The sequence below is a fragment of the Schistocerca piceifrons genome, chromosome 2 (genome assembly GCF_021461385.2).
Source record: "Schistocerca piceifrons isolate TAMUIC-IGC-003096 chromosome 2, iqSchPice1.1, whole genome shotgun sequence".
In the NCBI taxonomy this organism is placed as follows: Eukaryota; Metazoa; Arthropoda; class Insecta; order Orthoptera; family Acrididae; genus Schistocerca; species Schistocerca piceifrons.
The window spans coordinates 379,983,547-380,009,667 of record NC_060139.1 but is presented as its reverse complement, the minus strand read 5'-3'; the positions used below and the strand labels follow the sequence as shown (position 1 = coordinate 380,009,667).

The 26,121-nt window shown below is 41.9% G+C and overlaps 1 protein-coding gene across 1 annotated transcript in view; it reads left to right on the top strand.

The window, feature by feature from the left end:
• The window catches only part of LOC124775412 (agrin-like), a 187,581-nt gene that overhangs the window by 113,125 nt on the left and 48,335 nt on the right, over window positions 1-26,121 (top strand). The window contains exons 8-10 of the mRNA XM_047250245.1: window positions 2,400-2,522; window positions 12,308-12,445; window positions 21,393-21,539. Of these exons, the coding sequence (XP_047106201.1) occupies window positions 2,400-2,522; window positions 12,308-12,445; window positions 21,393-21,539 (408 nt within the window). The remainder of the gene's footprint in view (window positions 1-2,399; window positions 2,523-12,307; window positions 12,446-21,392; window positions 21,540-26,121) is intronic.

Genomic DNA, 26,121 nt, shown 5'->3' with positions numbered 1-26,121 from the left:
CATATCATCTGACTTTCGGAAAAATATCATCCACACAACTCCGAAGACTGCAAGATCTCACAAGTGCGAGAATTATCGCACAATCAGCTCAGCAACTCATGCATCCAAGTTGCTGACAAGAATAATGTACAGAAGAATAGAAAAGAAGATTGAGGACGTGTTAAATGACGATCAATTTGGCCTTAGGAAAGGTAAAGACTCCAGAGAGACAATTCTGACGCTGCGGTTGATAATGCAGGTAAGACTAAAGAAAAATCAAGACACATCCATAGGATTTGATGATCTGGAAAAAGCGTTCGACAGTGTAAAATGGTGCAAGATTTTCGAAATTCTGGAAAACTAGGGGCAAACTATAGGGAGAATGGGTAATATACAACATGTACTAGAGCCAAGAGGGAATAAGAGTGGACAACCAAGAACGAAGTGCTCGGATTAAAAAGCGTGTATGACAAGGATGTAGTCTTTCGCCCTTACTGTTCAATCTGTACATCGAAGAAGCAGTGATGGAAGGTTCAGGAGTGGGATTAAAATTTAAGGATACTGTTCACTGATGACATTGCTATCCTGAGTGAAAATTAAGAAGAATTACATGATCTGCTGAATGGAATGAACAGTCTAATGAGTGCTGAATATGGATTGAAAGTATATCGAAGGAAGACGAAAGTAATGAGAAGTAGCAGAAATGACGACAGCGAGAAACTTGGCATCAGATTTGATGGTCACGAAGTAGGTGAAGTTAAGGACTTCTACTACCTAGGCAGCAAAATAACCATTACGGACGGAGAAAGGAGGACATCAAAAGCAGATTAGCACTAGACATTCTCGTCCAAGCGAAGTCCACTAGTATCAGACATAGGTCTTAATTCGGGGAAGAAATTTAGGAGGATGTCGTCTGGAGCACATCATTTATGGTAGTGAAACATGGACTGTGGGAAAACCGGAATAGAGGAGCATGGAAACATTTGAGATGTGCTTCTACAGACGAATGTTGAAAATTAAGTAGACTGATAAGGTAAGGAATGAGGAGGTTCGGTGCAGAATTGGAGAAGAAATGAATATATGGAAAACACTGACAAGAAGAGTGGACTAAATGGTACGACGTTTTTTTTAAGACATCAGGGATTGACTTGCATGGTACTAGACGGAGCTGTAGAGGGTAAAAACTGTAGACGAAGGCAGAGGTTGGAATACAACCAGCAAATAATTGAGGACGTAGATTGCAAGTGCTACTCTGAGGTGAAGAGGCTGGCACAGGAGAGGAATTCGTGGCGGGACGATCAAACCAGTCGCAAGAATGATGACTCAGACAACACAACGGAGATGCGTTCCAAGCAGAGAGTTTCCTATAGAGGAAATCCAGAGCATTGTAGATACTCAAAGGGCCTTGCAGAAGGTATACGGAGACGTGACAGTGAACAAAAGCACAGTGAGTCGTTGGGCGAGGCGTGTAACATCAACGCAACGCGGTCGCACAAGCTGTCCGCTCTCTCTTGTGTCAGCCGGCCGCACATATCCGTGACTCCTGCAATGTTGGAACACGCGGAAACTGTGATTCGAAGTGATCGACAGGTCACAACCAAACACCTCCCTGCACAACTGGACGTCTCCGTTGATAGTGCTGCCACACTCGTCCACCAGTTGGGATACTCAATGGTGTGCGCCAACTATGTTGGTCGCCGCCTAACAGGAGACCATAACAGCAACTAAGGACCATCTGTGCGGAATTGCTTGCACGTTGCGAGGCTGATCGTGACAATTTTATTGATGCAGTAAGCCGATGTCTCCGACTTCGGCCAGTAAAGTGGTAACAAGTGAGCAAATACGCCCTCCCAGTAAAGCGACGGAAGACCTTTGTATTGATCGGAGATTTATGTTGAAAAATAGGATTTTGTAAACAAATTAGCAAAACTGAATAAAACCAACATTTCAGAAAAAATATGTTGCATTACTTATTGAACGCCCCTCGTACTTCAATTTCGCCTCGGGAAACGCCTCAAACGAAATCTCTGACTCTTATCTTAAATAAATGTGCTGTTCATTGTGGTGCCAAATACAGCAGAGTTAGCTATGGAAATAACTGCACTCAAATTCCACATGACAGAATTGACAATCAACACAGTTCATTTAAGTGGTACTTTTCAATAACACTTCATTTTTATCAAATCTCCTTACAGAATTATAAAGCTTTCTACATTTGCGCAGAAAAAACTACGGAAAGGCAGTTTTTAAAGGGGGGGGGGGGGGGGGAACAGAGCGTTGGTAGTTCTGCCAAGAGTGCACATCTCCTCGGTACGGCTCTGACTGCCGCTACACCTCTGACATCAGTCCGCTCCGGTCCCTTTTTCAGTGTCACTGCACGTACTGTTCTCTGTTAACGACCTAAACATTTTGTTTGACAGCCTTGTCCGAGATCGCGCCCTCGTGCGAAACGTCTACGTACGGATGCTGCCCAGACGGGAAGACGCCGGCTGGTGGCCCTGCTTACGCCGAATGTCCGTCTTTCTGCGGCTGCAACAAACTCGGTAAGTAATGTAGACACTCTACTTGCCACACGTGAAACAATTCCACAGTTTCCACAATGTCTAACCGAGCTCCAGACTTTGCTCCAATGCTAATGGACGCCTAAGGGCAGATCCATAGGGTATAAATTACGACAGGCTTACCACCTGACTGGCAACATTCTAGCTACGTAGAAGTGCGCATTCTCAGGGTGACAGTGTCTGCTATCAAAAACAAATCAGACACGGTTCGTAGGACAACAGGTAGAACCGACAAACCACAGGAAGTTGAGTGTGCAAAGATACTGAGGGGGTGGGGAGACCAAGCACTACAAAAATAAAGAAAAAATAAGTAGGAAGACTAACTTCCTGAATGTAGGTGGAAACGAGAGAAGGGAAACGGTAATTACCTTAGTTACTCGCTCACATACCCATAGTATTCACAGTTGTAATGATAAGTGAAATAATGTTAATGGTAAGTGTTATGTTGTGTAGGTTATGGCGTTGTCTGGGTTGTGAGAGTTCGCTAGTATTATTGTTCTTCAACTATTTTCAGTACATATGTTCTTAAATTTTCCGAAGAATGCTTTCAAAAAAATTTATTTCTCAGTGGGGTTGCAGGTTTTCTCGTCGTATTCCAGTGATAATATCTTCTCGGATGATTAGCCAACTGGTGACGTGTACTTCTCCGAATTGCAATTTCTCGATGTTAAGCTAAAGCCATGTACCAAGTAGTGATGTAAACAAGTCATTGTTATTATAGGAAAAATTCTATAGCCGGCCGCTGTGACCAAGCGGTTCTAATCGCTTCAGTCCGGAACCGCGCTGCTGCTACGGTCACAGGTTCGAATTCTGCCTCGGGCATGGATGTGTGTGATGTCCTTAGGTTAGCTAGGTTTCAGTAGTTCTAAGCCTAGGGGACTGAGGGGACTGATGACCTCAGATGTTAAGTCCCATAGTGCTTGGACCCATTTTTGGAAAAGTTATTTATTATTATTATTATTATTATTATTATTATTATTATTATTTACGAATGAGGCCATTAGGACTACGAACAGTACTTAGAGACGGGCATTTGCCTCCGTTTGCGCCCATGTTTCTTTCATTCTCTTTCTGTGGGCCTCCTTTTTCTCTTCAGGCCATGTTTTTTCGTCTTCTTTGGTTTTCTTCTTGGTCATCTTTCGATTTGTGAATTTTGGACGCAAAGATTTCGCGGTTTTAGACGTATTCCGGAGTAATTTCTGCCATCTTTATATCACTTTTGATCTCACCAACCATTTCTTCGTGTCCGTTTTGGCCTCGCCAATCATTTCTTCGTGTCAGTTTTGGCTTATTCCTGCTGTCAAAAAAACACCGACCATTTGTTTTGTAAGTCTGTCTCGGTTCATTCGTTTAATGTGTCCATAGGATATTAAACTGCGTTTTCAAACCTCAGTATCGATATTGTTTGACTTTTTGATTGCTTCTGAGCCCTTTTTTTTAGTCTGCAATTTTTGTGCCAAGAATTTTTCTCACTATTTTTCTTTCCTTTTTCTCAGTATTTTCAGTATCTATTTTTCTGATCAAAATTAGTGTTACTGATCAAATAGAGATATTCTGGTTGCATTACTGTATTGTAATGTCTTAGTTTTGTGTGCTTTGACATATATTTCTTGTTGTAGATATTTTGGGTAAGTCGGTAAAACGTTTGCACCATTTGGCATCCATAAGTTACGTCCTATTGAAAAGGAGATCTTTGGAGTAACGGCGTTGTATGTAATCTCAGTAGGTGAATGGGTTCGCCGAGGGACGGCATGCTGGTATTCCCTGTTGCACAAGAGGAGTGTCCGAAAGAACAGATACCATCTTCATATAGTTAAGGCTAACCGGCCATTGACCTTCTTCTTCTGTGCTGGATACACACGCATTGACCAAACTCTTACGGGACTCGGTAAGATTGTCTGCCGCGAGTAATGAATGTAATGGGTAGGGGCACTACGAATGTAGTGCGTGGACATTAAGTTGGGAATGTGGGTCTCACGGGGAGCGTGCAAGGGATAAATCTCTGCAGTCGCACTATCCTCTGTGCCCTCGGTGTCTTAGATGGATAGAGTGTCTGCCATGTCAGCAGGAGATCCCGGGTCGGGGCACACATTTTCAACTCTCCCCTTTGATGTATACCAACGACTGCCGACAGCTTAGGGTCTTTCTTTAATTATCATTTCTTTCTAAGAGAGCTGCATGTCCGACAGAACAGATACCATCTTCATATCTGTTGAGAGAGGCTTTGCTTAAAAGTTACGGTCGAAGGCTTCTGTTGTACGTCTCTCAAGACTTTAACGATGTACGGAAGTGATCAATGAGAGTCATTACTGTTAGAAGGGTTTTCAACCCAGCCTGGTCGTAGCGACCGCATTTTCAAAATAACACCTTGAAGTTACCTGTATTATTAACAGAATGGGCATGATATTGTCCTTACAAAAATCTTAGTGGATGATCGAGGCAGTCCTTTTTTTAACACTTCCACATGATTTATTAATAAATTTTATGAAGTTTGACTAGCAACATTTTTGCCATGGTCAAAGTAGACATTTCTTGTGAAAATAAAAGTTATGATAAAGTATCTTTATTACATTGCTGTAGATCAGTGGTCTTCCTTTTTTTCCTCAAGAGCCAGTACTAACATCTTTGGGGGGCACCTGGGGCAACATACGTACCGACCTCATTCTTCGGCAACCTACATAAACTAGTATGTTATGAGCCCCCAAAAGACCAGCGTTAGTAAGGGCACTATAAGGAGACCGTCGGACACCAAATACGGGTGGTTAAAAGTCGGCAGCATTCGAAGCACTTCGTGTCGACTGTTCTCTGTTTCAGTATCCTGCCACTCCCAGCATCTCAGCAACACCGAAGTTGTGACACCGTAAGTGCTTGACAAAGTTGTGTTATTTCTGTGAGCGGCTGATTAACTGATTAATAAGAGTTGTTGCACTTATAATTAAATTCATTATGCAGTATGAGACACGGTTACAAATGTTTGCTAAATGTTCTGAATGTCATTTTTCTTGTACTCATTGCATTATATTACAATAACCTTAATAAATTCCAAATTTCTTGTTGTAAATATGTACATTTGGAGATAACCGTCTATATAAGGAGCATCCACGAATCCATGTTCCTTCCGTTTTAAATTTATACCGTAGCAGCTGATCGGTACGAGGCACACACGCCCGTGAGTTGTCAGTACTGGAAGACAAACAATATAACGTTTCCCTCTCACATCCTCTAACCTCCCAGTGGCCGCACTGCTCACCCCTTTGCCACTGAGGTAAGTGGTCAACTTACTTAGCTCATGGCCGAATTCACTAATGACAATTAAGATGGAACACATCCTAAAATATTACCGTCTCTGTATGTTTGTTTTTTGCTGAGCAAAGAAGCTACACTCGTAAGATTTCCTTAACGTTACTTGACGTTTTAGGATTCGGCTGTTAGTTGCTACACCGAAGAGCCAAAGAAACTGGTACACCTGCCTAAAGTCGTGTAGGGGCCCCACGAGCAAGCAGAAGTGCCGCAACTCGACATGGCATGGATTTGACTAATATCTGAAGTAGTGCTGGAGGGAATTGATATCATGAATCCTGCAGGGCTGTCCATAAATCTGTACCATGAGGGGGTGGAAATCTCTTCTGAACAGCACGTTGCAAGGCATCCTAGACATGTTCAATAATGTTCATGTCTGGAAGTTTGGTGGCCAGTGAAACTGTTTAAACTCAGAAGAGTGTTCCTGGAGCCTCTCTGTAGGAATTCGGGGCTTGTGAGGTGTCGCATTGTCCTGCTGGAATTGCCCAAGTCCGTCGGAATGCACAATGGATGTGGACGGATACAGGTGATCAGACAGGATGCTTAAGTACTTGTCATTTCTCAGAGTCATATCCAGACGTATCGGCTGTCCCATATCTCTCCAACTGCACATGTCCCACACCATTACAGAACCTCCAAAAAAATGGTTCAAATGGCTCTAAGCACTATGGGACTTAACATCTGAGGTCATCAGTCCCCTAGAACTTAGAACTACTTAAAACTAACTAACCTAAGGACATCACACACATCCATGCCCGAGGCAGGATTTGAACCTGCAACCGTAGCGGTCGCGCGGTTCCAGACTGAAACGCCTAGAACCGCTCGGCCACAGCGGCCGGCCGAGGCATAAAGCTTTGTGTCGTGCAGTCATCAAGGGTACACGAGTGAGCGTTCGGCTCCGAAAGCCCATATCGACGATGTTTCGTTGAACGGTTCGTACGCTGACACTTGTTGATGGTCCAGTATTGAAATCTGCCGCAATTTGCGGAAGTGTTGCACTTCTGTCACATTGAACGCGTCTCTTCAGTCGTCGTTTTTGCAGGATGTTTTTTCTGGCGCAGCGACGTCGGAGATTTGATGTTTCACCGGATTCCTGGTATTTACGGTGCACTCGTGAAATGGACGTAGGGGAAAATCGCCCCTTCCTCGCTACTTCGGAGATGCTGTGTCCCATCGCTCGTGCGTCGACTATGACACCACGTTCAAACTCTCTTAAACTTTGGTAACCCGCCATTGTAGCAGCAGTAACTGCGCCAGACACTTGTTGTCTTATGTATGCGTTGCCTGCCGCAGCGGCCGTATTCTGCCTGTTTGCGTATCTCTGTATTTGAATACACATGCCTATACCAGTTTCTTTCGCGCTTCAGTGTAGATGCACATTATAACAAAATACGGCTGAGAACCGCCGGCCGCAGGCGTACTTGATTCGGGCTGCATGCGGCTTACGGGCCGCAGTTTGACGACCACTGCTGTAGATGCTGCACATCGTCCTTTTATTATTATTGATCGCAAATTAGCTTCCACTTCTGATAGTTTAAAAAATCTGTCCTAACATCGTGTTAACTTTTAAAAAATTAAAGCAAATGTAAATGCGAAAGGATAATGAGGATGAGCCATCAAGGAAAATACGCAGAAATTTCTACGTGTTCAAGACCTTTTAGCTGCGTACCCAGCAACCTATATTTACTGGGAAGAAGAAACGTAAGCCGCTTTTATCTGACATTCAACTATGAATGGTAAACTATTAGCCTACTGAAGACCTGTTCGAAGAACACACATGAATTCATTTGAGTAATTTTTATTATACTTTTCTGTAACTGTTTAATTGCGGCACACCAAATAATGTTAAATAAACGTGACAAAATTAGGAAATCAAATTTGAAAGCTAGAATAATAAGAGAACACAAAGAGAACATGGATCAGAAATGTGTAACATTATGCTGACGACCAGTACAGAGTAACTTCATACTTTGAGTGACTGTGTTGGACAACTGCTATATACCATGAATTATTATTTTTATCTTTAATTTATATATCTCAGTTCGATAATCTTAAAGAAGGCCTTACAATTAGCGTAGAAAGCATGCAAGTCTTTCATGTTTTGATTTAACAATGATTACATGTTTTTTCAGATGGTTGCAAATCCACATCTATGGAAATGCGATAGTTACATACATACTGTAAGAATAAGATAGAGTAGTTTGTGCATGTAAATATGATTCGAATGGATTCTATTTGATTGAGTATTCAATGAACCAAAAATCGATGTTGCTGCACTCTAAATTATTTTTTTCCTATAATGCCACAAACATTGTCATCCCCTAACAAGAAAATATTATAAAAAATTCTGAATGGGTGAGTCTATAACTATACATTTTCCAATAAACAAAAAAGAAAAGCAATCTGAAACCATGTGCATGTTTATTTAAGTTTTCTGGTGTTTTTCTATTGTTCAGCCTTACTAGAGTATTTAAGATGATCTGTCAATACAGTAGCTAAAAGACGAAAATCTAAACTTTCGTTTTGTTATTATAAAGCTCTTTTTGTGACAGTGAAATTGGAGTCAGGTTTATGATGTTATCTATACGCCTTGAAACTGTTTCCCCGTGGCGTACGATTCACGAGGACGTCCTTCCCAATATCCCCCAAATCTGGCTGTATTTACCTAGTCCCCAAATATCATCCAGCGCCGTCTGGAATCAGAGAGTCCTGCAAAAACACTTCTTCTGAGTCAAATCATGTAATGAGGTCGCATAAACTCTTTTTTTTTTTTTAAAGCGAGCCAGCGTTTACAATTCACATACTTCTAAACTAACAACAAACCTCTCTGACCCTCGCATTATTGGCAAAGGTCTTGGCTCGGGCAATATTCTTATAAAAATAAAGTTTATTAAACATTACTTCTTTTTATTTTCTTATATTTTACAATACGTTTTACGACATAAAGTCAGTCGTCTTACTCAAGGGAATGAGACATTATGTAGTCCTATTGCCTAAGGTCATTTTCTATGCAGTTGTAATTCATCATGCTTGTGAACAGATGGCTTCTTACGTTTATGAAACTTTCTGGCAGATTAAAATGGTGTGCCGGGCCGAGACTCGAACTCAGGACTTCTGTCTTTCACGGGCAAGTGCTCTACCAACTGAACTACCCAAGCACAACTCACAACTGCTCCTCAGAGCCTTAGTTTCACCAGTATCTCTTCTACGACCTTCTAAACGTCATTCTGGAAATCTTACAGTTACATTGCGACTCACTGTCGCATTCAGTTTAAGAAAGAAAGAAATAAAATTCGCTTAAAATTTGTGTTTCTATTTACTTTAGCGCAAGATGGTCCTGGACGATTACTATAGAATAGTGTTATTATCATTTTTGATATCGGTATCTAAGGGCTGAGTTACGAAATAATAAGTAAAAAAACTTGTTAGTATAGCGTAACACATAGATATTTTGGCTTTACTTTGTTACCGCACTACGTTAATGGTGTGCTGGAATTGTCTAACATATGTAAACAAGAGTTAAACTACAATGAGGAGACAAAAGTCAAGAGATACCTCCCAGTATCGTGTCTGACCTCCTTTCGCCCCGTTTAGTACAGTAATTAGATGTGACATGGACTCAAAAAGTCTTTGCAGGTCCCCTACAGAAATATTGAGCCATGGTGCCGCTATAGCCGTCCACAATTGCGAAAGTGTTGTCGGTGCAAGATTTTGTGCACGAACTGACCTCTCGATCTTGTCCCATAAATGTTCGTGGGATTCACGTCGGATGATCAGGGCGGCCAAATCATTCTCGCAAATTGTCCAAAATGTTCTTCAGATCAATCGCGAACAATTTTGGCCCGGTGACATGGCGCATTGACGTCCATAAAAATTCCATCGTTATTTGGAAACACGAAGTCCATGAACGAGTACAAATGGTCTCCAAGTAGCCGAACATAACCAGAGGACCACGACCATTCCATGTATACACAGCCCACACCATTATGGAGCCACCAGCAGCTTGCAAAGTGCCTTGTTGACAACTTTGGTCCATGGCTTCGTGGGGTCTGCGCAACACTCGAGCCCTACTGTCAGCTCGGACCAACCAACATTGTCACGAACCCAGGAGAGGCGCTGCAGGCGATGTCGTGCTGTTAGCAAAGGAACTCGCGTCGGCCGTCTGTTGCTATAGCCCGTTAACGCCAAATTTCGCCGCACTGTCCTAACGGATACTTTCGTCGTACGTCCCACATTGATCTCTGCAGTTATTTCACGCAGTGTTGCTAGTCTGTTAGCACTGACAACTCTATACAACGCCGCTGATGTCGGTCGTTAAGTGAAGGACTGCGGTGAGAGGTAATGCCTGAAATTTGGTACTCTCGGCACACTCATCACATTTTGGATCCCGAAATACTGAATTTTCTAACGATTTCCGAAATGGAATGTCCCATGCGTCTAGCTCCACTACCATTCCTCGGTCAGAAACTGGTATTTCCCGTCGTGTGGCCGTAATCAAGTTGGAAACCTTTTCTCATGAATCCCCTGATCACAAATGACAGTTACGTCAATGTACGCGATTTGCCACCGTCTCAGCGTGTGGTACTGGGTTTATCCCCTATCGCTGCCATAGTTATGCTGCACGAATACACACAGAACAGACTCCGCACGATTTGCGACATCAAATACCTTCTAGCGGCGTTGCGTATTAGGAAAGAGCGTCCACACGGATATTTGCGTCCTGACGTTAGGAGAAAGGAGAATAACGAAATAATAAAACTTATGGGTACTCTCCATTAAATTTTTGCGACACTTTAGTGTCAAGACACGTTCATAGGATTTGTCGACCCGGAAAAAGCGTTCGACAATGTACAATTGTGCGAGATGTTCGAAATTCTACAAAAAATAAAATAAAAAACAGAAGTAAGCTACAGGGAAAGATAGATAACACACAGTACATATAAGAAGCAAGAGGGGATAATAAGAATAGGAGACGAAGAACGAAGACCTCACAATAAAAAGGATGTAAGATAGGGATATAATCTTTCGCTCCTCTCCTATTGTTCCGTCTACACGTCGAAGAATCAATAGTAAAAATATAAGAAAAGTTCAACAGTGCCATTAATATTCAAGGTGAAATAATATCCACGATAAGATTCGGTGATTACATTTTTATCCTCACTGAACGTGAAGAAGAATTATAGGACCTATTGGACAGAATGAACAGTTTAGTAAGCACAGAATATGGATTGAGTGTAGACTGAAGAAAGACGAAAGTAATGATGAGAAGCAGAAACAAGATTAGAGACAAAGTGAAGGAATGCTGGTACCTTGGCAGTAAAATAACACATGACCCCTGAAACAAAGAGGGTATAAAAGCAGACTGGCAGAGGAAGAGAGGGGATTCCTGGCCAATTGAAGTCTTCTGGTATCTACCATCTGCGTTAATTTGACGAAGAAAAGTTCTGAACACAGCTTTGTGAGGTAGCAAATCATGGACTATGGGAAAACCGGAAAAGAAGAGAATCCGAGCGTTTGAGATGTGATGCTATGGAACATTGTTGAAAATTAGGTACATCGGTGAATTAAGGAATGAGAAGGTTTTCCGCAGGACCGGCGAAGAAAGAAACATGTGGAAAACACTGACAAGGAGAAGGGACAGGACAGTATGTCATGTGTTAAGGCATGAGAAAATTACTTCCATGGCACTAGAGGAAGTTGTAGAGGGTAAAAACTGTAGAGGAAGTCAGATGTTGGAACCCATCTAACGCGAGCTAAAGAGGTCGACATATGTGAGGAATTCGTGTTGGGCTGCGTCGAACCAGTCAGAAAACTGACGAACTCAGAAAAAATTGTGTCTAATGACTTGTGAACATAAACAGTGTCAAAAATCCTTAGTGTTTAAAATTACACAGACTGCGTTTCATAAGATGAGGAACTAAATGTCAGAAATACGAGATACTGAATGAGCATAGCGTGTGAGTTTAGTGTTTGCAAAGTGCTCATCTTTCTGCATCGGTGGTTGAGACGCTTCCTTCGAAAACAGTACACAGTCGTCTGTGATGTGTCTACCGTGGATGCTTTTACTATAGCGTTAAAAAAGTCGTTGGTATATGAAACCTCGGTAAGAGCTGGTAAGAAACTGTTCGTTAACGTCCTTGCTGCCTGTCTCATTGCACTACAAACAACAATGGTGTTTGAGGGAGGCAGTGGCGAAGTCTTTTGCACGACTGTGAGGTATTCAGTGTGACTGGCAGTCACCACTCTGAACAACTGCAATGACCATAAATTGGTGCTGTAAGGTACAAGTTGTTTATGTCAATAATAACCCAAATAATCGTTCCCGACCATTAGTATTAGTTTCTGCTCTCAAAATACCCACTTTAGAATCCTCTTTCATATGTTTAACTTTAATCCTTAACACCCTGCACATTCGAAATTATGTTTTGTTACTGAACTGGAGGTATTCAGTTGAACATTGTTTTCAGGTGCACTTTCTGACTCCTGCGACCCACTAACCAAGCAGTGCATCTGCAAACCAGGTGTCGGAGGCCTGAAGTGCGATCGCTGTGAATCGGGCTACTGGGGTCTTCCAAAAATAACGGAAGGATATAACGGATGTACCCGTGAGTATAATTACAATTAAATGATAAAAAATCAGACTACTATACCTTCTCTTACATAGGAACTAAAGAAAGTAAGTTACATGTGCCCTCAAACGCTAAGACCATTACGCAGAAGCACCGAGCGAGGTGGCGCAGTGGTTACCACACTGGACTCGCATTAGGGATTCAATCCTGCATCCGGCCATCCTGATTCAGGTTTTCCATGATTTCCCTAAATCGCTCCAGGCAAATGCCGGGATGGTTCCTTTGAAAGGGCACGGCCGACTTCTTACCTCAACCTTCCCTAATCCGATGAGACAGATGACATCGCTGTTTGGTCTCTTCCCCCAAACAACCCAACCCATTACGCAGCAAGAATGGCGCACTATCAGAAGAGATGATGTTGATGATGTTTCGTTTCTGGGGCGCTCAACTGCAGGGTCATCAGCGTCCGTATAAAGTCCCAGTTTTTACACAGTCCATTTTTTTCACAATCCAACATAGACACTGTCACAAAAGATGATGATGAAATGATGAGGACAACACAAACACCCAGTCCCCATGCAGAGAAAATCCTCAACCCGGCCGGGAATCGAACCCGGGACCCCGCCATTCAGAGGCTGCAATGCTAGCCTCTAGACCACGAGCTGCGGAAAAAGACTGTCAGAAGAGACAACATGTCTCGGCGTCCTGTAGACAAGGTTCTGGTGCGGTACCGATAACAGGTGCGTCATAGTGTGCTCGTGAAATGGTGCGGCAACTGAAGATGTACTCCAAAGTTGAAGTACGCGGAACTGTACGAGTCCTGTGTGCAAAACACATCTAACTTGCATAACTTGCATACAGATTCATCGCTAACTGTAAATGTCGTGTGACTAGGGCCTCCCGTCTGGTAGACTGTTCGCCGGGTGCAAGTCTTTCGATTTGACGCCACTTCGGCGACTTTCTCGCGGTATATGAACCAAATGCAATGTCACGTGCAGCAGTAATGAAATGGTGCCAACAATGTGATCATGGCCGCACAGACGTGAGTGGTGCTTGTCCACCATACAGTCCAGATCTTGCATCATACGATTTCCATCTTTCGGTATGCTGAAAGCTGTGGATGTGTCACACTACAAAACAAGAGATATGCCCAGGTAACCAGAACAACCGAACTTAATACTGACACAGAGAACACACCCGAACGTTAGGTACTGAATAGTAAGTGATAAGCTGCTGAACGTGTTCAACTGAAAGATCGTCCTGATATGATTAGAAATTGGACCACTCGACAACAGCTCTTGAAGGTCCAGCTGCTTACACAGTCTATCACAGTAAGGATACACTGCCTTAAGCCAGGTCTGTGTCTGTTACAGCACTGATGTCTTTGTTCAGACTAGCAAGCGCTGTGCCCTGATGAATGGCACTTGGTGAACACAGAACGCAACCCGTGGCTCTCTGTTGTGTGGTTGGTTGCTGGATCGTAAAGTGCCAGCAACCTATACCACATCCCTCTTTCCTACAGAACAAATGGTCTAACGCTCTCGCTGTGTAGTTGACGGCTGTGACATAGGGGACAACTGAGGATGCAGCATCCCTTTTCCCTAAGGAGAAGACAGAGTCATCTCGCTGTAGATGGTGGCTGTGACGCAAATGACAGTCACGTATGTGGCATCCCTTCTTTCTGAATGGAGAGATGGCAAAGCCATTGTGGAGAAGAAGAACTTCCTGGAGCAAGAAGATGTCCTTATGTGGGGATGGGAGATCCTGGATGAGAAGCAGGGCTGAACTCTGGTGGCGTGAAGGTGGCCCCAAAAAGAGAGAATCCCTCGCTGCAGAAAACCGAGAGGAACAGACTTGGAAAATAAGGGTCATGCAGGTTCGTTGTCAAAAGGAGGGTGACAGGGCCTCCGAAAGCGACGTGATATATCAAGGCCAGGCTGGCAGCAAAACTTCCATTACTAGTGAGACAGAGCACCGCAAAGCTCAATTGAAAATTCACGGAGGATGTCTCAAGGAGAAGGGGTAGACACTCTGCTAATATTAGGAGGCCTTGGAGGACGCAGGTGACGACAATCACTGGATACTGGGGCCAGTGATCAAGGTAAAGCAACGCAGAGCAGTTTCCCAGACCCAGAATATGTGTGTTGTGACCCATGAAGGTGTCTGTTGGAGGCCAAACTAAATCTACGAGATGAACATGACCACAACTCTGATGTGAAAACTCCAAGGACGTGGGCTGAACATCGGTAACAGGTAGAAAGAATAGCTGAACCAAGGGCAACTTGTGAGGAGGGAACAAGGTGCAGACAGCAGAGATGGCAGAGGATGGAGTGGCGTCACAGACAACAGAAGTTAAAGGCACAAGAAGCACGAGGTTGGGACCGATGGACGAGAGCATGCAGACCGTCAGTGTGCAGGTCTGTGGCATGCACGCCAGTGGAGTGCAGGCAGGTGCAGTGCAGGCTGGCAGCGTGCTGGCCACCGGCGAGGAGGGCGTCAGTGGTACTGGAACCCAAAGAAGTACCTGGGTCTGCGGCGAGAGCGCCGAAAATATTAAAACCGCAAGAGACATCAAGGCCAGCACAGGAGCGCCAGCGGCACTGAGACTAGATAAGGAACCTGGATCGGCGGCAGGGCGTCTACTGTGCTGGATACCAAAGAGGCGCAGGGCTGGTGGCTAGGGATCGATGGCATTGGAACCCGAAGAGGCTAGTGGCAGTGGCAGTGAGGGTGCTGGCGTGCAGTAGGTGGCACAGGAACTGAGGGCGCTGCAGTGGGAGGCATCAGAGTAGGAGCCACCATAGTGGGAGACACTGCAATGGGAGATGCCAGATCAGAAGGTACAGCAATGGAAGGCACTGGACCGAGGGGCGCTTGAATGGGCACCACAGCAGGCTGCACTGGAGCCAGTGGCTTATGAACCAGAGGTGCATGTCTCACAAGAACCAAAGGGGTTCTTGGTATGGGAGACAATGGTCCCCTTAGTGAAAGAACTGGTGCATCCCAAGACGCAGGAGCCAGTGACACAGAAAAGCTGGTGGCACATGGGGTGCTGGGCAGGATCAGAGGAGGCAGCAGTGGAGGCAAATGTGACAGGGGACAGAGGGGCAGGGGCCAATGGGCCTGATGCTGCCAGGAAAGAAATGTCAGGAACAGCAGATGGTAATTCAGTGTGGCAAGGAAGATGGGCCAAAAAACCCAAAGGGTTGTCGAACTCTAGGGGGAGTGGAAGCACTGTAGCTGAGTCCTGGGTGGTGGGAGCTTCAGGTTGGGGCAGTGCCAGCGAAGTAGCATGGGTGATTTGCATGAGAGAGTGGCCAGGGGGTGCAGTGTGACCAAACAACACTGTGTCACGTTGCAGCCACTAACCCCATAACAGGACAAGCAGGAGGAAAGACAGTTCTGGCGAGAAAGGAACCATGGCAAAGGGGCAATTGAAGCCAGTTAGCTGGAGCCAGTGTAGTGTCACAATAAATCAAATGGCTCTGAGCACTATGGGACTTAACATCTGACGTCATCAGTCCCCTAGAACTTAGAACTACTTAAACCTAACTAACCTAAGGACATCACACACATCCATACCCGAGGCAGGATTCGAACCTGCGACCATAGCGGTCGCGTGGTTCCAAACTGTAGCGCCTAGAACCGCTCGGCCACACCGGTTGGCAGTGTCACAATGTAAGCACAACCGTATCTGAATAGCAACAGTTTCTGAATGAATTCAACTTGAAGATCGACTTGATCTTATGACCTGGGCTACTCAATAACAGTAATTGAAGGTACAAATGAGTACACAGTCACAGTAAGGAAGCAGGTGAAATCCATATCTGCTACACTGTCGATGTCTTAGTTTCTGACTGGAAAATGCTGCGCTCTGGCCAGCAGCACTCGGTGAACGTCAATGATGAAATATTGAACTGGAACTGGAGCTCGAAAAGTGACTGACGAGCTGTTGGGTGGCATCTTATAAAGGCGTCCGGCAAAGGAATTCTGGGAAGTTGTGTTTGTGTCACGTGACCCGTGAAGATGAGTAAGTGTTGGCAACAGCGGCGCTGTGGCATCCCCAGATACCGCAGTCGCTTTCGCAGGCAGGATGAGCTGCGCTTGAGTTGCAGGTACCTTGACGGAGTGGCAACCCGTGACTTTCTACTGTGTGGTTGGTGGCTGGATAGTAAGGTGCTAGCCACAGATACCACATACTACTTCCTACGGCACAGATGGTGAAGCAATGTCACTGTGTAGTTGGCAACTATGATGTAGGTGACAGCCGAGGATGCAGCATGTGGGGAATGAGATTTTCCAATGATGACGACGTTCACATAGCAGTTCTCAAATGACTCCATGACCAAGTAGCGGATTCCTGTCGTCGAGGAACTGAACGATTTGTAGGGAGTCCTGACTGTTGGTTACAGAGATTTGCCAACTATGTTGAAAAATAGTTTCATATATGTAGCCATCCCTTAATAAAAACAGGATCCCATAGCAGCATTTTTTGTCCAACAGTGTTCTCTATTCTGAAGAATTGGTCATTTTGCGTGTATCTGCTTTTTTTTTACACATCCCTTTAACAAGCAAAAATAAAACGGTTATTCCTTTTCCCCATGACCCTTCCAAAGAAATCACCTACTTACACATGTAAGGAGTTACCTGAAATGTGACAGGAAATTCTGTATGAAACTGTTTCCGTCAGATCAAAGTATTGAGATATTGGTACTCGATGGGTGCTGATGATCTGACAGGTGAAAATCAGTACATGTCTTCAACTTTTATAGTCCTGTCTTCCTCAGTTGCGTGTAATATTACGGTATATTGATAATTTTTACTTATGGACCGTCTGACAGCAACTGAATAAAACACAATTTTAGTGCCATACGCGTTTCGCCTTTATTTTCTGCAAGGCATCATCAGTGGCCTGGAATATGTACATATGTTAGCTATTTTATTTACATTTTTGTCATTGTGCCTATAGGTTATAAACAGTTCTGGTGGTTGGTATTTCCTATTAAGTAGTAATGTTTTGAGAATGAGATTTTCACTCTGCAGCGGAGTGTGCGCTGATATGAAACTTCCTGGAAGATTAAAACTGTGTGCCCGACCGAGACTCGAACTCGTAATGTTTTGAACTGTTTCAGTAATGTTTTGAACTGTACTTACAGGTTGCGTGGACAATTTCTTACATATTATGCTCCTGTTGCATTTTGGTGTTGTTCCTCTTCTTATGAACGCCAATTTGCGGTTTTTCCCACATTCCACAGCACTATGCACTGAACACTTGTTTTAATGCAATGTTTTGGTTTCTGTTGCCGATTGTCAAATGTTTTTGCCGAAGATCGAATGTTATTGCCAAACTTATGAGTGTAACTATTGAAGTATCTGTGGTCTGTTCGTTTATGCATTTGTGTGTGGGTTGTGTGTGTGTGTGTGTGTGTGTGTATTTTGGTGTTTTATATATATATATTGGCTATGTGTGTGTGTCTCTAGATGGTGTGGGGAAGAGTTTTTTTTTTTTTTTGTTTTATGTTATCATTTCCTTTATTAAGTGTAGTAGGGAGCCTGTGCTGATGTGTGTTTGTTCATTTATCACATGTTTGTTTTCTGCTATGGCTTTCTGGATGTGGAAGTTTTCTTGCATTTGTATAAGATGTTTGTCATGGTTGCTTATTCTCATTATTTTCATTTCTTGTTCCATGTTTGTAGGATGATGGTTGTAGTGTTTTAAATGCTCTGCAAATGTGGAATGGTTTGTTTCATACTTCCAACATCTGATATGTTCTTTGTATCTTGTTTCAAAATTCCTGCATGTCATGCCTATGTATACTGCATTACAACTTTGACATTCAAGTTTATATATTCCTGATTGTTGGAATTTGTCCCTCTTGGTAGCTGGCTGGCTTAGGTGTGATTGAAGGGTTTGCCCAGGCTTATATGCTATTTTGAAGCCCTGTCTCTTTAGGATGTTTGCAACTCTGTGTGTTAGTTTATGTGTGTAAGTCATGGTGTACCATCTGGTTCTTTTCTGTGTGGTGTTGTCATTGTGTGTGTTTGTTGAGTGTGTTTGTAAGTTTTCAGCTTGTGAGTTCTTTTGTATTATGGAATTGTTGTGTTTGTTTTTTATTTGTGTTTTTATTTTTTGATTGAGCTTGTGTACCACATGCGTGTCATACCCGTTGTTCCTAGCTATTTGTATGATTGTACTCATTTCTTGTTCGTAATTTCTCTTGCTGAGTGGGATTCTGTTTAATCTATGTAACATGTGGCTTAGTGCTGCAAGTTTCTGGCTGTGGGGGTGGTTGGATGTGGAATGTATTATTATGTCTGTGGCTGTTGGCTTTCTAAAGATGTTAAAATTATGTTTACCATTTTCTTTTTTAATTGTAATGTTAAGAAAATTTATCTGATTTTCTTTTTCTTTTTCAAGTGTGAATTTTATGTTCTGATGAGCTTTGTTTATTTCTGAATGGAGTTCATCTATTTTTTCACTTGGCTCATCTACCAGACAAATAATGTCATCCATGTATCTGTACCTATATATGATTTTGAAACTTTCATTTGTGGTTATCTTATCAAATATCTGATTTTCTAGGTGACTGATGAAAATGTTTGCTAGTGTTCCTGATATTGAGGATCTCATGGGCAGTCCATCAGTTTGTAGATAATATTCTTTCTCAAACTGAAAGTAGTTTTGTTCAGTTGTCAGTCTGAGCATATCTGTTATTTCTTTTATTGCATCTGTGGTGAGGTTGCTGTGGGATGAGAGATTTTGTTATATGATTTCTATTGTTTCTGTGATAGGGATGGAGGTATACATATTTTCTATATCGAATGAAATCAGTGATGCTGTGTGTGGCACCTGTATGTTCTGTATGTTTTCTATTGGATTTCCTGTGTTTATCACTGTTCTGTTGTTTTCTACTTTATAGTGTTTTGTAACTAACTTTTGGAGGTGTTTAGCTATGCGGTATGTTGGGGCTTTCTTGAAGTTGATAACAGCTCTCATTGGCATTCTGTCTTTATGTACTTTCGGTTGACTGCGGAGTGTTGGTGCTTGTGGGTTTTTCTGTGTTAAGTAGTATTTCTGTTTGTCTGTGAGTGTGTGTTCAATTTTTTTCAGTGTTCGTTTCACATTTGCCTGGAATCGTGTAGTTGGACCTGACTTCAGTTTTTGTATGGCGTTGGTGTTTATGTATTCCTTGGTTTTTGTGATGTATTGCTCTTTGTTCATGAGTACTGTTACATTTCCCTTGTCTGCTCTTGTTATTAATATGTTATTGTCTGTTAAATTTTGTTTTAACCTTTCCATAGTAGCTGCTTCTGTTTGGTTGTTCTTATTGTGTGTCTGCTGTGTTTGTTTTATTATGCCTTTTATTTCTTCTTTTACTAGTTCTCTTGTCAGTCCTATGTTTATTTCACAATTATTTTGTTGTTCTTCACGTGTAAGGATGTGTTCGGTTTCTACTATGAGATTTTCTATGTATTGATTGTTCACTTTGCGTATGGCAGTAAAATTGTGTTTTATTCAGTTGCTGTCAGACGGTCCATAAGTAAAAATTATCAATATACCATAAAATCAGTACATGTCACTTAGCTACTCGACCTCACCAACATGGAGGTAACTCTTTGCAACATGACAGATCACATATCCAGTATTGTGCAGCAGGCAAGGTATGCTACTAATGACGCTTGACCCATGGCATTACCATGTATACAAATTCGCATTACGACATACGGCAAGAATTGTGAAGCACTGTGCAGTAAACGATGTACCACGGCATCTTTACCAAACTGCTTTTTTTTAGTCCAGTGCTAAGCCACAACTCGTCAGGTGATCATGGCTTTTAAGTAAGAGCCATAGCTTCGACCTCCGTATGTACTTCATCTGACTAAACATGACTTTTTCCTGTTCCTGTATTTCCAGTCATTCTTTCCTGAATGTTATTTATGACCATGATGAAGTTAACGAAACTGTTGTCAACTACTTCTCAACACAAATGTGTACAAAAATCTGCCCTTATATTATGACAAATGTATTAGCAATATCGCCTTTGCTGCAAAATGTATATAATGTACCGGAAATATAACCCTTATAACTAACCATATTTCCCTTGTGGGATTGGAACTTACTTCCATGGTGACTCTGGCATATTTCTGTATGCAACGTGGACAACTGATGTTTGCTATTTTGATGAACATAACCATCGACTAAGAGATAAATCTAATTCATTACTAGACTCAGTTCTGGGTTATGTCAATTTGGTTTTGTGTTGATAAATGTATACTCTTCCAACCAGAAATCCTATTCTTCCTGTCATGACATTTCATTAATTACCACTATACCTAACTTTAGTGTCTCCATTTCTCTTTCAAATTTCACTAAACAAGCAAAAAAATTTATGGATCCAACATTTTGTGCTCTGACTCATACAATGCCAGGTTTGTTTCTTCTTCTGGCAGCAACTGCCTGAGTAGTCCATACCTGGTGGTTCAAATGAGAAACTGTTTTGCCTTCATAATATTTTACCCAGCTGGATGTCATCCTCATTAAATCACATGACAGAGTTGTGTGTCCTCAGGGAAGTAGTGGCTGTAGTTTCCCCATACTGTCAAATTGAAACAGTATCAAAATAACAAGGTCATGTTAACTTTCATTACAAGACCAGGTTAGTCAATCATCCAGGCTGTTGCACCTGCAGCACTGAAAAGTTTATACCATTCTTCAGCAACCATGTGTTTGTCTGATATCTATATAGATACCCATTTGACAAGGATGCACCTAGAGTTGAGGCTTCTCATTGTGGCAATGACAACAATGGATTTGGTATTTATTAATTCAGGATGAGCAAGCATTTCAAGAGCGAGATATATTTAGCTGCAATTCATTATTCTAGTAACCTCTCATGAAGCTTCTAGTGATGTAACAAAATTCAATGTTATGTTACATTTTAATATGTTAATACTAAATCTGAATATATTCTCATAATTGCAGCATGTGATTGCTCTGTCTATGGCTCTGTAAGAGAAGACTGCGAACAAATGACGGGTCGTTGCATGTGTAAAGCTGGTGTGCAGGGGCAGAAGTGTACCATCTGCACGGGACTTAATATGATTCTCAGCCCCTCAGGCTGTACTGAAGGTAAACCTTTCTATGATATTTTATAAATTATCTAATTGCAGTTATGGCAAAAGAAATATTTATGGAACAATATTTAAGGCATATATTTTGTATAATTTTTATGGTGCTCCACCGTGTACAGTTATGTTAGAACAATTTGTTTGTTTACTTAAAAAGGTCATTCTCAAACCAACAAATCTGTAACTACATTTCAATAGAGAAAAAGTTTGAGTTCTTACTATTAAATTAAATATAAAATAAGACAATCAAAAAAGTTCACAAGGATCTGCTAATATGAGGTTTCATTGGATTTCCATGAATAATTTGTATGCCATCATAATCTACATAGTGATGACACAGCACAAACCCATTTCCCATAGTAATTACTTATAAACACTGTTTAAATATGTGAGTGTGGCTTATCAGTATAGAACAAACCATACACACTCTGAGAAAATGCTTTTTGCCATACAGCCAGCAGCTACCAATCACTGTATCTCTGTCAGTAAGTACAATAGCACAAAGAAAAGAAAAAAAACACGTTTTTAAAAGGACTTAACACCTCTGAAGATTCATACAGATTTAATAATATGACTTACAGGGCTGGTTTTGGTGTCATGTTTTAGTGAGGTAAATGGATTTTTTTACCTTGTGGCTAAATACGGGCTTATGTGGCACAGATCCCATTTGAATTCGATTTCTTGGTAAACTCACTGCAGGATGTTAGACATAACTTGTTGAATCATGGCATAGAGTCTCCCTCTACACTCTACTAGAGAAGCCAGCAAGGTTGGTACAAACACAGTATCCTTGCAGGGTCTCCATATGAAAAAATCAAGAGGTATCTGGATGGTGAATGTGGCAGACATGCAAGTCATTTAGCTGTAAATCAGTTATGGGGAAATCCCACATGTTGGTGAGACAGTGCAGCAGTGAGCCATCTCACATGAAGCGTATGCTACTTTCTTGGTCAACCTCGTCAGGCAAAATGATAAAAAAATTTATAGCATATCTAAGTACACTATTGCATTGATTGTTTTCTCTAGGGAAAGAAAGAACAGTATACTTTGCTCTTACTCAGTACACAAAAGACTTAACTTTTAGGGTATCACAAACACGTTCAAGTTTGTGGTCTAGTTCGGCTGTACAAAATCCTACAATTGTCTTTATCACCTCTTAAGTAAAAAGTTGATTGATACAAAAGATAAAGCTCCATTTTTCCAATGAAATCCTCGTCAGCACCATTACTGTAGACCAACACCATAGTTCCAGCCTGTTTAGCACAACAAATTGCACCAAAATGAAGTTAGCTGTAATGGGCAGCCCCAGATCTACAATACTGTGTGGCATCCCCCTCCCCCCCTTTTCCAAGCATTTGAGGTAGGATGTCAAAAATTATAAAAAATTGATTTTTCATAACTATGTTCATTTTGTGGTGCACATCCTTCCAATACATGAAATGTGTAAGTCTAAGGAAATATAAGACATGTTGTTGCTGTTGTTGTTGTTGTTGTCTTCAGTCCTGAGACTAGTTTGATGCAGCTCTCCATGCTACTCTATCCTGTGCAAGCTTCTTCATCTCCCAGTACTTACTGCAACCTACATCCTTCTGAATCTGCTTAGAGTATTCATCTCTTGGTCTCCCTCTACGATTTTTACCCTCCACACTGCCCTCCAATGCTAAATTTGTGATCCCTTGATGCCTCAGAACATGTCCACCCACCAGTCCCTTCTTCTTGTCAAGTTGTGCCACGAACTCCTCTTCTCCCCAATTCTATTCAATACCTCCTCATTAGTTATGTGATCTACCCATCTAATTTTCAGCATTCTTCTGTAGCACCACATTTTGAAAGCTTCTATTCTCTTCTTGTCCAAACTATTTATCATCCATGTTTCACTTCCATTCATGGCTACACTCCATACAAATACTTTCAGAAAAGACTTCCTGACACTTAAACCTATACTCGATGTTAACAAATTTCTCTTCTTCAGAAACGCTTTCCTTGCCATTGCCAGTCTACATTTTATACCCTCTCTACTTCGACCATCATCAGTTATTTTGCTCCCCAAATAGCAAAACTCCTTTACTACTTTAAGTGTCTCATTTCCTAATCTAATTCCCTCAGCATCACCCGACTTAATTCGACTACATTCCATTATCCTCATTTTGCTTTTGTTGATGTTCATCTTATATCCTCCTTTCAAGACACTGCCCATTCCGTTCAACCGCTCATCCAAGTCCTTTGCTGTCTCTGACAGAATTACAATGTCATCGGCAAACCTCAATGTTTTTATTTCTTCTCCATGGACTTTAATACCTACTCCAAATTTTCTTTTGTTTCCTTTACTGCTTGCTCAATATACAGATTGAATAACATCGGGAACAGGCTACAATCCTGTCTCACTCCCTTCCCAACAGCTGCTTCCCTTTCATGCCCCTCGACAATTATAACTGCCATCTGGTTTCTGTACAAATTGTAAATAGCTTTTCGCTCCCTGTATTTTACCCCTGCTACCTTTAGAATTTGAAAGAGAGTATTCCAGTCAACATTGTCAAAAGCTTTCTCTAAGTCTACAAATGCCAGAAATGTAGGTTTGACTTTCTTTAATCTAGCTTCTAAGATAAGTCGTAGGGTCAGTATTGCCTCACGTGTTCCAACATTTCTGTGGAATCCAAACTGATCTTTGCCGAGGTCGGCTTCTACCAGTTTTTCCATTTGTCTGTAAAGAATTCGTGTTAGTATTTTGCAGCTGTGGCTTATTAAACTGATAGTTCGGTAATTTTCACATCTGTCAACATGTGCTTTCTTTGGGATTGGAATTATTATATTCTTCTTGAAGTCTGAGGGTATTTCTCCTGTCTCATACATCTTGCTCACCAGATGGTAGAGTTTTGTCAGAAACTGGCTCTCCCAAGGCCGTCAGTAGTTCTAATGGAATGTTGTCTACTCCCGCGGCCTTGTTTTGACTCAGGTCTTTCAGTGCTCTGTCAAACTTTTCACACAGTATCGTATCTCCCATTTCATCTTCATCTACATCCTCTTCCATTTCCATAATATTATCCTCAAGTACATCACCCTTGTATAGACCCTCTATATACTCTTTCCACCTTTCTGCTTTCCCTTCTTTGCTTAGAACTGGGTTTCCATCTGAGCTCTTGATATTCATACAAGTGGCTCTTTTTTCTCCAAAGGTCTCTCTAATTTTCATGTAGGCAGTATCTATCTTACCCCTAGTAAGATAAGCCTCTACATCCTTACATTTGTCCTCTAGCCATCCCTGCTTAGCCATTTTGCACTTCCTGTCGATCTCATTTTTGAGACGTTTGTATTCCTTTTTGCCTGCTTCATTTACTGCATTTTTATATTTTCTCCTTTCAGTAATTAAATTCAATATTCCTTCAGTTACCCAAGGATTTCGACTAGCCCTCATCTTTTTACCTACTTGATCCTCTGCTGCCTTCACTACTTCATCCCTCAGAGATACCCATTCTTCTTCTACTGTATTTCTTACCCCCATTCCTGTTAATTGTTCCCTTATGCTCTCCCTAAAACTCTGTACAACCTCTGGTTTAGTCAGTTTATCCAGGACCCATCTCCTTAAATTCCCACCTTTTTGCAGTTTCTTCGGTTTTAATCTACAGTTCATAACCAATCAATTGTGATCAGAGTCCACATCTGCCCCTGGAAATGTCTTACAATTTAAAACCTGGTTCCTAAACCTCTGTCTTACCATTATGTAATCTATCTGAAACCTGTCAGTATCTCCAGGCTTCTCCAATGTATACAACCTTCTTTTATGATTCTTGAACCAAGTGTTAGCTATGATTAAGTTATGCTCTGTGCAAAATTCTACCAGACGGCTTCCTCTTTCATTTCTCTCCCCCAATCCATATTCACCCACTATGTTTCCTTCTCTCCATTTTCCTACTCTCAAATTCCAGTCACCCATGACTATTAAATTTTCGTCTCCCTTCACTACCTGTATAATTTATTTTATCTCATCATACATTTCATCAATTTCTTCATCATCTGCAGAGCTAGTTGGCATATAAACTTGTACTACTGTAGTAGGCATGGGCTTCATGTCTATCTTGGCCACAATAATGCGTTCACTATGCTGTTGGTAGTAGCTTACCCGCACTTCTATTTTTTTTATTCATCATTAAACCTACTCCTGCATTACTCCTATTTGATTTTGTATTTATAAACCTGTATTCACCTGACCAAAAGTCTTGTTCCTCCTGCCACCAAACTTCACTAATTCCCACTATATCTAACTTCAACCTATCCATTTCCCTTTTTAAATTTTCTAACCTACCTGTCCGATTAAGGGATCTGACATTCCACGCTCCGATCCATAGAACGCCAGTTTTCTTTCTCCTGGTAACGACGTCCTCTTGAGTAGTCCCCACCCGGAGGTCCGAATGGGGGATTATTTTACCTCCATAATATATTACCCAAGAGGATGCCATCATCATTTAACCATACAGTAAAGTTGCATGCCCTCGGGAAAAATTACAGCTGTAGTTTTCCCTTGCTTTCAGCCATTCACAGTACCAGCACAGCAAGGCCGTTTTGGTTAGTGTTGCAAGGCCAGATGT